This window comes from Emydura macquarii, unplaced genomic scaffold (genome assembly GCF_026122565.2).
Source record: "Emydura macquarii macquarii isolate MOO-44397 ecotype Brisbane River unplaced genomic scaffold, CSIRO-AGI_Emac_v2 contig_1119, whole genome shotgun sequence".
NCBI lineage: Eukaryota > Metazoa > Chordata > Testudines > Chelidae > Emydura > Emydura macquarii.
Genome location: NW_027131256.1, coordinates 2,271,377 through 2,286,243, shown reverse-complemented (window position 1 = coordinate 2,286,243; position 14,867 = coordinate 2,271,377). Strand labels below are relative to the sequence as shown.

At 45.1% G+C, this 14,867-nt stretch overlaps 1 protein-coding gene across 1 annotated transcript in view; it reads right to left on the bottom strand.

Moving 5' to 3' along the window:
- SPAG17 (sperm associated antigen 17) overlaps positions 1–14,867 on the bottom strand; it is a 156,131-nt gene that overhangs the window by 80,190 nt on the left and 61,074 nt on the right. Inside the window, exons 9-14 of the mRNA XM_067545964.1 lie at positions 14,386–14,467; positions 9,918–10,036; positions 7,778–7,915; positions 7,572–7,685; positions 5,216–5,366; positions 4,088–4,318 (exon numbers count right to left, since the gene is read on the bottom strand). Of these exons, the coding sequence (XP_067402065.1) occupies positions 4,088–4,318; positions 5,216–5,366; positions 7,572–7,685; positions 7,778–7,915; positions 9,918–10,036; positions 14,386–14,467 (835 nt within the window). The remainder of the gene's footprint in view (positions 1–4,087; positions 4,319–5,215; positions 5,367–7,571; positions 7,686–7,777; positions 7,916–9,917; positions 10,037–14,385; positions 14,468–14,867) is intronic.

The following is a 14,867-nucleotide window of genomic DNA, read 5'->3' as shown; positions in this document are numbered from 1 at the left end:
AGATGGGTGTATGGTAATATGAAAGTAAGCATCTTTTATGTCGAGGGCTGAGAACCAATCTCCATGTTCTAATGCAGGAATTATCGTTGCTAAAGTAACCATTTTGAATTTTTTAACATGGATGAACTTGTTGAGTGCTCTGAGATCTAGAATTGGTCTCCACCCCCTGTTCTTCTTCTGTGTAAAAAAATATTGGGAGGAGAATCCTCTGCCCCTGTATCGAGGTGGGACCTTTTCTATTGCTCGCAATTGTAGTAGGTGGAGCACTTCCTGCTGTAGCAGGTGCTCGTGGGAGGGGTCCTTGAAGGAGGACAGGGAGGATGAGTGGGTGGGTGGTATGGATATGAAGGGAATGGAGTAGCTCATGTAGATGATTTCTAGGGCCCATCTGTCTGTGGTAATTGCCACCCACATGGTGAAAAAAGGGTGTAATCAGTGTCCAAAAATAGTTGGTGTTCCTGCCAGTAGGGTGTGTCCAGACCCTCGACCAAGCCCTCAAAACAACTGCATGGACTGAGCAGGTTGAGAGAAGGTGGACTGGTTCGATGGTTGTCTCTTTCTTTGTGACCTCTGCTTCTGCCTGTAACTATTATAAAGCTTTTGTTGGCGGTTGGAAAAGAAGTTTCTCCTGTGGTACAGTTGATACCTTCTACGTTTGAACGATGGAGTACATATATCCAAGGTTCTGAGGATCGTCCTGGAGTCTTTCATAGAATGTAAAGTCTCATCTGTTTTCTTAGAGAATAGCTTGTTTTTATCAAAAGAGTAAATCTTCCACCTTTGTTTGCAGATCCCTCAGAATGTCGAAAGATTGGAGGAGGCGTGGTGCATAGCAATGGCTGTTGCTGTTGTGCGAGCTGCCGTATCTGCTACATTGAGGGATGCCTGCAGAGCTGTTCGTGCGATTAATTGACCCTCGGTCTACTAGTAATTTCAGTTGTGTCTGCTTGTCTTCAGGTAAGTATTGTTTCAGTTAGTTAATTTTTCCATAATTGTCATGGTCATACTTGGCTAATAGGGCATTATAATTAGCCACTCTACATTGCAAAGTTGCTGAGGAGTACACCTTGCATCCAAACAGGTCTAGATGTTTATTATCTTTATCGCCTGGAGTGGATTTTAGTTGAGCCTGTTTATTCCTGTGATGTTCTGAATCAATCACCAGGGAATTAGGAGGGGGAGTGAATAGGAACTCCATACCCTTTGATGGAATGTAGTATTTCCTATCAGCCCCCTTACAGGTTGGTGGGATTGATGCCAGTGTTTGCCAGATGGTATCGGCAGGTTGCATCATTAATCGGCAGGACTATTTTTGTATTGGCTGATGTATGTAGTATTTGTAGTAGCTTGTGTTGGCTCTGTTCAACCTCCTGTAGAGGTATGTCCTGACTTATTGCTTCTTGTTTAAACAATTCTTGGAATTGTTTGAAATCATCGGCCTTGGTCGGTGGGGGAGGCATCACTGCCTCATCCGGAGATGAGGATGAGTTGTGGTTGGAGAGTTCTCATCTTGCATCCTGTCATCTAGATAGTGAAATGGGAATAGGTGAGATGGATGACTGTGATGCCTGCATGTAGGGTGAACTGTCGGTACTGTAGAGAGGGGAATGTAATGGAGGTGTATCTTCTTGTGTGCGGTGCTGTGAATGTGTTGCCGGTGCTGCTGGTGCCGAGGCTGTCTGTTCTTTCGGTATGGTGGTCGGTACTGCAGATTTGATCTTTTCCCTCACTGGTGCCGATGGTGGCGCCAAAGGCGGTGGCATACGTGTCAGTGTGGGTTTTGGCACCAGCTTAGCTGGTGTCGACCATGCTGTAGCCAACATTGATTTGTGGCCTTGTGACAATGCATTCTTGGTGCCCACGGTGCCAGAAGTGGTAGGCACTATACCTGAACTTTCCTGTGAGGTAGATGATATGGGAGGTAGAGACCTGGCTGGAGACCGCTTTAGTTTTGGAGAATCTCTAACAGGTGAGGTCATGGCTCTTTTTCTTTTTATGTTGGAGGTTTGAGCCATAGTGCTGCCTTTTTCTCCGGTATCAGACTCAGAAGTGGGCTGCAGGGACTCTTCCATAAGGATAAGTTTGAGGCGGAGATCTCTATCTTGCCTGGTTCTTGCTTTGAGTTTGGCTCAGTGTGTGCCCTTGGCAGGGATGTGCCCCTCTCCGAGACACCTGACACAGAAAGCGTGTCCGTCAGAGATCAGGATTGCTTTCCTGCAGGACTCGTATCTCTTAAATCCTGGTGATCCAGGCATTTCTAAGATTTAGGGAAGATGATACTCCCTTATGTCTAATTGAAAATAGCTAATAACATTTTATTTTTATTTTTTAACTATCTAACTTGACTAACTTATTCTATGACTAGAAACTATGACTAAACTATGCCTAAATTAACTATTTTTTTACTTTTATCTTAGAAGGAAAGGAGTGCTGCGGAGCTGCGTCTCAGGCCAAGGATGGTTGAAAAGGAACAGAAGGGGTTGGGCCGTGCGAGCGGTGCTTAGGACACCAACAACACCGCGAGACACCCTCCGTGCATGTGCGGCCCGTACAGGCACTGCTGCGAAAATCTCCAATCAATGGCACTGGGACACACCGACAGCTGAAGTAGAGCGCTCACAGGGACATCACTCAAAGAAGAACAGGCTGTGCAGGGACAGATATAGACCGGAGAAGGAACCTTGGGTAAGTGTGTAAATGTATTTCCCATCGCAATGATGTACTGATGGCGCCTCCCAATTTAACATGACACAGTTATTGACCTTTCTTTAATTTACTCATACTAGAAATGCTGAGTGCTTTGGATCGCCTCCAGAGGAATGTGAAGCTCTCCAGCCACTCTACACAGGAGATCCTGGAATTGGTGATAGTCATCAGATGATGGGTGGGGGATGTCAAAGCCACTGCTGCATCCAGAGAGGATGGTAGGAAACAATCCTGTTCTGGTGGTACCATCAAAGCCAGACTGAGCAGCTCATTTTCCATTACCGGTTCCAAGTGTCTACTCGAAGGTGCCTGAGACAGGGAAATAGGTGAAGCCTCTCTGACGGAACAGATGGGTTCTGAGGGAGGGTATTGAGGCCAGGATTCCCAATAGGACCAGCAGGACAGATCCAGAGGTCGCTGAGGAGGGCCCCATGGCACAGGAAACCAGTGGCTCTGTGGCGCCTAGAGTGGAGTATACTACCATGATGTAGAAGACCTCTGTTGGTACTCGTAGTGGCAGGAAGGGATGGGCGGTCCCTGATCTTTATCTGAGTCCTCTGAAGATGAAAACTTGGAGATTGGTTCCATTGGTGGTACTGGCAGTACCAGCGGAAGCGTGTACACCGCCGTGGTGGCGGGTGGGTGAGCAGTGCTTCAGATGTGGCACGTCTGGTGCCGGAGACAATTTCTCCCTGGAAGTAAAGGGCCCTAGGAGGAGTGGAGACCTTGGCTCTCCCAAGACAAACACTTTTTGTGGCTCTGTTGCTTTTCCTGACCTTCCCAGAATCAAAAGCATTTGATGGCTCTCTGGCTCTGAGGGATGGCTCTCTGGCTCTGAGGGATGGCTCTGAGGGCTCTCTGGCTCTGAGGGATGTCAAAGTTGACTATATATATGGGTCTGCACCTGGTACTGGTGAATCCATTGATTTATTTAGCTTCTTTTCATGTTTGTGCGCTTTAGGGCATGCTCTGTCCCCATGACTGGAACTCGTGGAAGGAGTCTCTCCCTTCTTAGGCTTAGAGGAAGACTTACTGACATGCTTATGTGCATGCTTTCTTACCTCCTGACTAGGCCCCGGTGAAGAGTCCATAGTGGTGTTACTATGCAGAGCTCTTTTACATAGATATTGCTTTTAAAGACTTGTTTAAATAAACTATTTAATTATGTCATACAAAATGCCCAGTTATGTCATTATCCAGTATTCCTACTTGGGTATCGGATGAAAGGAATATAGAGTACGTGATGACTGAATGGCTCCTAAAACATGAGAATCATCACATCCCAGTAATAACAAATAATACTGAATTAATGTAAATGAAAAAGACTAGTGAATAGCATGTTTAAATTCTTTAGAAATAATACTGATAGATAGGCTGTTACCTGAGCTATTGGGAGTTTTCTCATCAAACAGGTTTTCCACAGTTGATAGTTGTCTCAGATGTCTTGCAAACCTGGCTGGATTATCCCAGGGGATATAAGATACTTCATAATCACCTCCAAGCATTAACCCTGAGCCCTCCAGTAGGCCAGTTTTTTCCAACCCAGTCAGTCTCAGGCTTTCAAAAGTAAACACTTTGAAGGTTCTTTCTACTTCAGCCCAACTCAAGAGTTCTGAAAGAGAATTAAAACCATCCACAGAAATTGTCCTTACATTTCAGTGAAAGGTAAATGGAAGACTGACTAGATATATTGTCCTTGGCATTGCTGTTAAGCCTGTCAACAAGGGAGCTAATGGTGGTGGCAATTTCAGTAATGATTGATGGACCAATCAGATGGTGATGGATTGATCAGATGGTAGTCAGAGATATTACAAGTAAAAAAGGAATGAAAGGGGTTTGGATGCTTATTACTAAATGTACCCTTACACTGAACATTCAGTCTCACTAGAGGACACTCATTTAGCCTTTCTAACTGTTGCACAGTGTTCATCAACTAGGTACACACATTACAAGAATTAAGAACTGCAGAGACAATTCTTGATAGAAAAGTGAGCTTATCATGACAACAGAAAATGTGACTATCGTAGATACTACAGGACTGTTAACATGGGCAGTTCAAAGAGAACACAATGAGAAAGCCATGTTTTTTCCCCAAGTAATCCTTCCAGTCCAAGACAAGTCTTTTTCAATCAAAATTTTCTTTGTAAACAAGTACATTATATATCTCAGTGGTTCCCAGTATTTGCTCTGTGCACTAGAACCAGAACTAGTAATTTGAGTGACTGATATTCTTGTCTCAATTTAATTCAGAATTTGTGTTTGAGTGAGTCCTGACATGCTGCTAATGCTCAACTGTCAATCACGCAGTCTCTAACAAGAACTGAGGTTTGGTGTTAGGCCAAGCTCCATGGTAGGTTATGGTACACACAAGTGTATGAATGGTGATAGATACTGGCTGGTACTGTGAAGGTAAATTGAGACAGTGGCCCAAAACGTGGGTTCCAACTGTCTCATAAGAACCTGTCAACAAAAGATGAAATCATATTAATAAAAAAGAAAATCAAGTTACCACTGGTGCAATAATGCATGAGCTCATGAACTCTGGCCAAGCGTTTAGTGTTGTTCCCAGGTGGAGGAAGGGGGAATTGGAGAAGTTCCACCAGTGGCAACTTGTCCATCATATCCTGTTCAATCTTTTCTGGGTTTAAGCCCCCTTGGACCTGAAGCAAAGAGCAATAAGGACAAAAGCTAAGTAAGCTTTCACAACAAAAAGACGTTTCAAATTTATTTAAATAACTTGGATTCCAGTTCAGCACACAACTCCATCCCCCACCGCTCCAAAAACCCCACACATATGCTTTACTTTGAAGTCAATGGGAGTTAAGCATATGCTAAAAGTTAAGCATATGCTAAAAGTGCTTTACTGAATCAGTGCCTTTATGTGGAAGATGAAATCAGTTATTGTTTACTTTCTTCATTGTGGGGGAGTGAAAATATACCAGAAGGAAAAGAAAATAAATTAAGGCACAATTAACTGATATTTGCTAAAGATCACAAAATTATTTGCCATTTAGCCAGAATCTGAACTTTTTCTGGAATATAGAAAATATGTATTGATTTAGTCTGGTAAGACTACAAAAGATGCTTTTGTATTAGCCGTTCCCTTCCACATGTTCTTAGTTGGTCTATATTCTGTCCATAGTCATTATAATCACGAAATCATATAACTCATTGATGCTTCTTTGACAGCAGCATTACGATAGATTTAAAGAACTGTACTGGCTTGAGATTTCTCAACTTTGTTCAGTTTTGCTTTTGTTATTTTTACTATTATATCCCCTGTCTTCTGTGTTACTTTTAATACCTTTTTCCTCTATCATATCTCCCAAACCTGTTCCTTCCTCTTTCCATCCCTACTGTTAGGCCTGAAGCAGTTTTTAGCTAGACCGAAACCCACATAGCTAACAAGCAGACATAACAGAGCTCCAAGGACAATGGCATATATAAATACCTGATAACTCGGAAGGCCAGATGTCCACTCAGTGATTCTGCCTCACAATGAGAACAGCACATTCTTTACACCCCCTCTGGCATGTACGGTGTACCTCTCCAACCTGCCCCCCCCCCCCCCCCCCGCCCAAACATAGTCATAGATCCATTGATGTAATTAGAGTGTCTCTGCACGTATGTTCTGTATCTGTCATTATCACTCCTGTACTTTCTGGGTGGAACAATGTCTGTATTTGTAAGTGAATAGATAGAAGAAATGTAAATGGATTGTTTAAGTGATAAAAAAACCGTATATAAGTAACTTTTGTAAAACCATGAATTTAAAGCTGTTTAAGGCAGTCTTCCCGGTACCGTGAATAAACCTCTTCAGTATTATCTTGTGCTGCCTGATTCTTGGGGAAAGAATCCTTTTTGATTCATACTACTATCTACATTTTTCATGTCTTGGACATCTCCTGCACTGACTAGAGCAACTTCCGCCTCTCTAGCCTCCCAGAATCTAGGTTGCTGCCCAAAAGCATTTTCCTCACCTACCACTCGACCGTCACCCTTCTTCTACTTGAAACCCTTTATCGTCTTACAAGTTTCATCTGCATCAAATTTTACTCTAAACTTACTCTACACTTCTGCCCACATCATGTCTAGATAACTCTTGTTGCCCTGCAGGGGCGCTACACTCTGCCCATTTAGCTCATCTGGATGCACTCTGGTGTTCTTCCATAAACAGCTCTGTGTCTTTCCTTGAGCTGCCCCCCATCCTCTCTAATCTATTCCATTCTAGTTGCTACACCGCACTCATCATTGTAGTATCTCAGTGCCTGCAGAAACTCTAATTTCTTCAGAATAGTAATCCCCTAGCTCAGCGGTGGTCCAGAGTGAAGCCCACAGAGTTCTATAATGTATCCCATGCTATAAGTTATATGAAGATGCAGTCACAAAAGCTAAATGTCCACATCAGCACTGTGGCCAGGCCACTCAGATCAATATGGTACATTGCATGCTGGGATCTGTAGTCTCCATGGCTGGCTGCAATCTGCTCCATTTTAAGCAAATTAAGTACAGCCTTTGGATTCCTGGCAAGTGACTAAATGTGGCCATCAGGTGGGCAAAGTTTGTGTTCTCCTACTCTACCTTCTAAAAGAAAAACAGTGAGAGTCCTGGGGCACCTTAAAGACTAACACATTTACTTGGGCATAAGCTTTCGTGGGCAGAAATGCATCCAACGAAGTGGATTTCTGCCCACGAAAGCTTATGTCCAAATACATTTGTTAGTCTTTAAGGTGCCACAGGATTCTCCCTGTTTTACTAAAAACAGACTAACAAGGCTACCTCTCTGGAACTTCTAAAAGAAGTATTCTAAATTAATGCTCTTTCTGTAGACTTAAAGACTGTTGATATAAGACACAGTATTGTACCTTGAGCAGGTGTAGCCTCTGAGATAAAGTATCATGGTAGTTTAATAGAAGAGGCCATTTGGGGACCACAATTTTTTCTTCATTGTCATTAGGAAAAAAGGAGTTGTAGAGATTCTATTAAACAAGAAAAGGACACATGCATTAAAAATTAACACACAGATTTGTTTAGCTATCAAGGAAATCTGAAGGTAAAAGACAATATTAACCTTTTTTTCACTCTCAGAGAGGGCAAGAGAGGGAAGGATAGAGACTATATGTGCTGCAAGGCTATGATCCAGCCCATCTGCTCGTGGTTCTGGGACCACCCGACTTGGTGGTGTAAGACCTTCTTCAACTGCAACAACCTACCAGTCAGAAAACAAGTCAGATGTCATTATAGCATTGATTTGTAGTTCGTTTAAGTACAGATGCTACATAGATAGAGTTCCTAATTCCAACACTAATCTGGCTGACAAGGCAGGCAGAGACAGGGTGATGCTAGCAATTTTTGCTTAGAGGAATTGGGCTAGATTAAAAAAAAAAAAAAAAAAGACTTATTTTAGGCACCTAAATCTCAGGATCAGGCATGACTGGGATTCAAAAAAGCCCCTGTACACCTGTCACTAAAGCCCGTAGGCACCTCTCACTCAGACACTACATTTTTTCAGTAAAAGTTCTCTAGGTGGTGTGACAAAGCTCTTCCTCTACCTCAGTGGGTCCAGAGCTTCCTTCTAGCGGTAGGTCAGGGAATTGCTTCACCCCTCAGCGTTTCTTCCACCCTCTAGTGGTGGGTGAGGATATTGCAGCTGCTCTAAGATGGCTGCTCCCTGCTGGCTCCCAATCCTGCCTCTGGTTCTCTGAGGCCCTTGCCTCTTTAGTGGGGTTCTTGCCCCTCCAATAAATATTCAGTGGAGGATTCAGGGGGGAGAGGGGCCCTGTCCTACCCTTGACTCCAGGCCCCAACCCAGGGACCCTACAAGCAGCAGCCTCATGCTGTGGCTTCAGGAAAGCTGCTGGCTTCCCTGTGCCCCTTGACTTAATGTCCATACCCTGCTCAGACAGGGACACTTCCTGGCCTCCTTGTCAGGGAAGGTTCTTGATCTCTGACAGCCCCATGGGGATGGTAGTGCCCAAACCAAATGTCCAGTTCAATCCTTACCTTCTGGCAGGGTCTCTTCCCTTAGCCTCCAGGCCTGGGAAAGATCCTTTGCCCTCTTTGGGCAGGGCTTTTCCTTCCCCCAGTCTTTGTACTTGCAGTGTCCTTTCCAGCTATCATTCTGCTCCTTCTCCTAAACCCTCCTGGATCTTGACAGTGTCTTGCCTGCTCAAACACTCTCCAGTAGCTCACCTCACTCCCACAACTCCAACCACACCCTTTCTCTGGAAGGGAGGCTTTTTAACAAGTCCTAGGTGGGGCTTTGATTGGCTCCAAGTGTGTTAATTAACCTAGAGTAACCTCTGCTCAGCTACCAGGGGAAAAGGGACCCAGTCCAAAAGTTTAGCACATATCCAGCTAAATTAAAGCACAACTGCACCAGAAATTTAACTTTTAGGTTTTTGCATTAGTTTAGAAAAGTTTTTGATCCATCAGTTCAAAACTTCTGCAGCAAGGACTGTACACCTTGTTTGTTGTTGTAGAAGCAGAACAAAATTTGCAGTCTCTTTGCAGGGAAGACTATCGATAAGCCAATGATTGACAGGTCTGAGTTCTGATCTCAAAGCTACAGACTGAAGATCCACTGTAGACTGTCTGGAAACACTCCCTAAAAGCTAAACTGCCACAAACAGTTCTGGGACCCATGTGCAATGGTATGAGTGATCATTTTCATTTTGCACCTGTATTACATGCTTATTTTTGACAACTCTGAGACAAAACACTCGCCAGCAGTTATTGTAGGCTAGATTAACCCTTGACCTTACTTAACCAGGCAGGGGAGGAAGGAGGAGCAAGAACAGTCTTATTCCTCTGCTTCACTGAGCGACGGCTGTTCAGATTGCAGCTCTGACCACAGAGAGTGGTGAAAAAGGCAGGGACTTCTTACCCTAATACTCCTCTCTGTGAGAAAGTGGGTGGAGAGAAGGCATAGAGCAGTAGGAGCCTTGGAATAGGTAGCTGGGCACATAGTGGAAGTGATCTGCACCATGAAAAGGAATGAAAAAACCTAACTCCTGAACTCCATAAAGCAAGGCAAACAAAAGCATCTTTTCTGAGTCGCAATTCCTTCCTACTGATCCTCCTTGGGTAGTGTAGCTATGTACATTCTCTTATTTTGGGATGAACCTGACTGATTTGTCTCTCACTGATTATTCACTATCACAGTGCTCAGCCTGCATGATGGGTGTAAATTAATATGAAAACACACTCACCTGTTCCACCATGCAGTACATCATCAAAGGAACAGAAATGAATTCCTCAGGAATCTGACTTAGCAAATCATTGTAATACCTCATGTCCACATCAGGAGTCAGAAAAGAAACTTCTTCCTCTATTGTAGAAAGCAGAAATGACATACTGAGACAGCTGGTTTTCCTTTGACTTTGGTAGAAAGGGTTAGTAAGACATTCCTGATTTAACTCCTTGAATCTCTCCTTTATGTTCCTAAATTAGGGCTGTGGCACTGCTGTAAGAAAATATAAGGAAAGGACCTAATTGTTAAAGCCTCTACTGCTTCGTCTGCACAGTGGTGAACTTCAGCTCTTGACATATCTCCTTCCCATATATCCATTTATTTTTAATAAAATAAAAGTATTTTAATCATAAAAGAAGGATTATTATATTGCACGGTCTGAAGGACTCCAGGGACACACTTCGCTCCCTGGGCCTTTACATGCCCCAGTTTTCCAGGGGTCAATCATGGCCCCAGGCGCAGCAGCAACCAAGGCTGCAGCCCAGGCCGTTCCAACCCTATAGGCATAGGGATAGAAATAGGGGGTTTAGAAGAAGAAATCAGCCCCCTAGCTCGTCCTCAGCTCCACAGCAAGGGCCCCCCAGGAGGTCGGACAATCCTTCGCATCGGTCTGGTCTGAGAATAGGGCCGACCCATCAAAGAGGAGGTCCTGGATAGACTGTTGCACCTCCTGGGACAGGCCTGAGGATTGCAGCCACGAGCACCTTCGCATACAGATGGCGGAGGCTATGGCCTGCGCGCCAAGTCAGCAGCATCACAGGACGTTTGAAGCACTTCTCTAGCTACCACAGTTCCCTCCTCCACGATAGTATTAAAGTCTGCAGCCTGGTCCTGGGGCAAGGCCTTGGCGAACCGCCTGAGGGAGTTCCATGGGTTGAAATTATATCTGCCTAGGAGGGCCTGATGGTTGGCAATCCTAACTAAAGACTTGCCGTGGAATAAATCTTTCTCCCAAACAAGTCCAGCTTCTTATTGTCCTTGTTCTTGGGAGTCGACCCTGGCTGACCTTGCCTATCTCGCTGGTTAGCTGCGTCTACTACCAGGGTTCCCGGGGCAAGGTGTGTGAACAAATACTCAACCCTCTCGGCCAGGACGTAATATTTCTTCTTGGCCACCTTTGACGTAGGGGCGACTGAGGAAAGGGTTTGCCACAGGGCCTTCACAATCTTAAGGACCCCTTCGTGGACTGGGAGGGCCACTCGTGCTGGGGCAGCCACCACCAGCACATTAAAGAGGCTATGTGTGGCCTCTTTTAGCTCCTCCACCTCCAGTCCCAGGTTGCTCCTGGCGTGCCCTGAAATCCTCCTGTGGTGCAGAGTGATCCTGGGAGACGGCCTCGTCAGGTGAGGAGGAAGAGGATTGCAGAGGTGCAGCCGGCGGGCGTGCCCCCTCCTGGCGAAGGGTTGTACCTGCTGAGGTTCCCGCCAGGGGGTCCGACTTCTCGTCTGAGGAGTGGTGTTGATGGGCCTTCTCCTGTGCTGGAGGCACGGACTGTACCCCCGACAATTTAATGAATTGGGGCCCCAGCCCCACCTGGATACCCCATGGGGTCCAATAAGGCTATTGTTGCGGCTATTGTGCCTGGGTCCAACCCGGGGCTAACTACGCCACAGGCTCTGACGCTTTGTGGGGGTGTCGACTCGCCCAACGACTGTCCCCCCTGGGAGACCCCGGAGCATTGTCAGAGTCAGACCTGGACCAGCAGTGCCATGTTCATCCTTGGTCCTGGGCGCCCTTCTGTGCCGGGGACTGCCCTTTCAACGTCTCCAACCTGGAGGATGACGAGGACTACCTCCATCGCCACGAGCGATGCCGATGAGTGGGGGCACGCTTCGAAGAGCTAGAGGTACCAGAACGTTGTCTTGGCACTAATGATTTCTGCTGCCTCTTGCCCTGCAGCTCTGCAGACACCTTTGGTGACCGAGGTCGGCGTTGTCCCGAACTCCTCGGTACCGAACCAGACTCCGGCGACTGGGTTCCGCACCGCAAACTCTGTGGTGCCGGGTTTTCCTCTGATGACCGGGTTCCGCGCCGCCTTGGTGCAGGCAAACTCATCGGTGCCAGGTCCTCTGGCAGTGACTGGGTTCTGCGCCATCTGGGTAAGAGTGAACTCCTCGGTGCCGGGGATCTGGAACGGGAGCTGTCCGAGCGCCACCTGGCAGACCTCGACTGGTGCTGCCTCCTGGCATGCGCTGCCTCCGGTGCCAGGGAGCGACGTCAGTGCCGAGAGGGAGACTCCACGTTCTGTGCCGGGGGAGGTCGGCTCGACGACACCAACCTGGAGCGACTACTGGACTGACAGAGAATATTATATCACACCTTACAGCTGATTTGTATTAGTTACCAACCTGTCATGTTGTCCTAGGTTGCATGATCATGTCATGAAAGACTCTACCATTAGGACAATAGAAGAGGACAGAAGAACAGAGTTGATGTGGGAATTTTAATTTTCTTATCAATTTCCTTTACAGTACAATGAACAATGAAAGCTGCAACTGTCCACAGTTACTTTTTAATCTTTCTTGGAAACTTTCTTCTCTGAAGGGACTTGGTCACAGTTATCATGCCTTTGTTACTTTCAAACTGGACTGCTGTAATGTGCCCTACTTAAGGCTACTTTTGAAGACTGTTCAGAAGTTGCCACTAGTGCAGATTAGCCAACTCCTAACTCCTTTTAACTGCGACTCGTGGATAGTAATTCCTATGCTCCATACTTTGCACTGGTGCTCTATATACTTCCAGGTGTGATTCAAGGTGCTTGTTACTCTCTCAAAGGCCTTGAAAGGTCTAAAAATTGACCATCTCTGACTAGGTCCACACTTAGATTGTTCTTTAAGGGTAAGATTTTCCAAGAGGTAAGCATTGGCCTAACTCTGCTCCCACTAAAGTCAATGAAAGTTGATTCAAGTTCAATGGGAACAGAGTTAGGAAAACACTGATTGCTTTTGAAAACCTCACCCTAAATCTCCCACTATTGCTGCACTGCCGGTGTAACTTCATTATGTCTTTTCCATACACCAGTGTAGCATTTGTGTTCAACCAGAATCTCTTGCTGATATCCCCAGGATGGAACTCCACAAGTAGCAGAACATTGTCACTGAAGCACACAGGTTCTGAAATTTGCTATCCATTGTGTTCTGGAGCACAAACTAGTGATTTTTATGAAGTGGTGCAACACATATTTGTCATCACTGGCTTAGCTAAAGGACATTTATCCCCTCAATGGAAGTACATCAGTTTACATCAGCTAAGGGTCTGGTGAAAGGACTGTGTCAATGGTGTGCCTTGTGCATATTGTTGGCAATGGCTGTTCTTTTTAATGTTTGTAATGTACATAGACAACAAAATGATATAAATAAATACAATAAATTAAAACTACCAAGTGTAACCACTGTGCAGCCAAGCAATACAGAAGTTATATACATTTATTCACAGTAGCCATGGCTGTGAAGCAGAAACAATAAACCTAAGCTAATAAATAATTACATACAAAAAGGTATGTTGAAAGAACATAAAGTTTGCAAAATCAAGCACTCAAAAATAGGAAATGACAGAATTAAGGTTGCCCATGCAACCTTAATTCAGCCTCCATGTGTGTATGCATTATAATACCATCTTTAATTACGTGATCACATACTATTTTTCCACTGGGAGCTGTAATTGCAGGGAAAGTCCTACTGAGGGGCCCAGGGCTAGAGCACGCTCAATGACGATGGTGTCTTAGGGCTTGTGTTCACTGCAACCATTAGCTAGAGCTAGTATGCTTGAGTTACTGCACTTGAGCTAGCCTAGTTTGATGAAGAGTGACCACACTTCAAAAGAATACTGGAGTTACACAGGGTGATTTGACTGGTAATACAGAGTGCTTGGATTAGCAGCACAGAGTGACTGGATTAGCTGTTGTATCCTCACTGCATTACAAGATCAACTATCAGCATCACTCCAGCTTCAAACCATTCCCTCTCTTAGAGCATGTTTACATTGCACAGTAAATCTAGGTCTGTGGGACCCACACCTGCAGACCCATTGTTTCCAAGCTCACGCTTCTCCATCCACACTGCACTGCTACATGAGTCTCACGCCCATGCCAACATGTCCCTACTGCATTATGCAGACACGAGTCAGATATGGTTGGTTCTGGGGGTATATCCTAGGGTTCTGAGTGCCCTTGCTAGCTAGCATGGCAGGAATATTCAAACCAATAAAGCCATTCTATGAAGAATTCAATCACCACCACTGCAATTGCAATGTATTGCAACTTAGATAATTCATTTGCCCCAGGATGTATTTGTACAACATCTATTTCAATCCTTTAGTTTGCTGCACAATTAATGTTAAAACTGTGTAAACAGGAGCCTGGATGAGAAGAGAGAGTATTGCTAAAGGATTTAGATATTCATTCTAGTATTTTAATCCTTCACACATACCCTGCGGTGGAATTCCTGGTACTAGGATTTCTTCTGTTTGCACTTTCTTCTTTGAAGGGATAGTCTGAGAAACTGGCTGTGCCTAAAGGAACAAAAGTATTGATCAAACGAACACAGGAAGATGTAGCCAGGCTAGGATTGCGACTTGTGAACACTAAGGCCCAAGATCCATAAAGGGATTAATATTCAGAGTTGCAACGCTTAACTTTTAGGCACCAGAGAATCACTGGAAGAACACAAAGATCCACAAAGCCTAAGTCAGGTGCCTAGACTCCCTATACAATGAATTGGAAGACAGGCACCTTAGCATGAGATCCACAAAAGCCAGCACACTAGGTGAGAAGATGCCTAAACTAGCTAGTGAGAGATGATGATAACAGGAGTGTGTCCTAAGCCCTGTCCCTTGCACAAAGCTAGGTGTCTAAATCTGAGCTGGAGAGAGAAACTGAGAACGACTCTATAGTTCAGTGGTTAGCATCTAG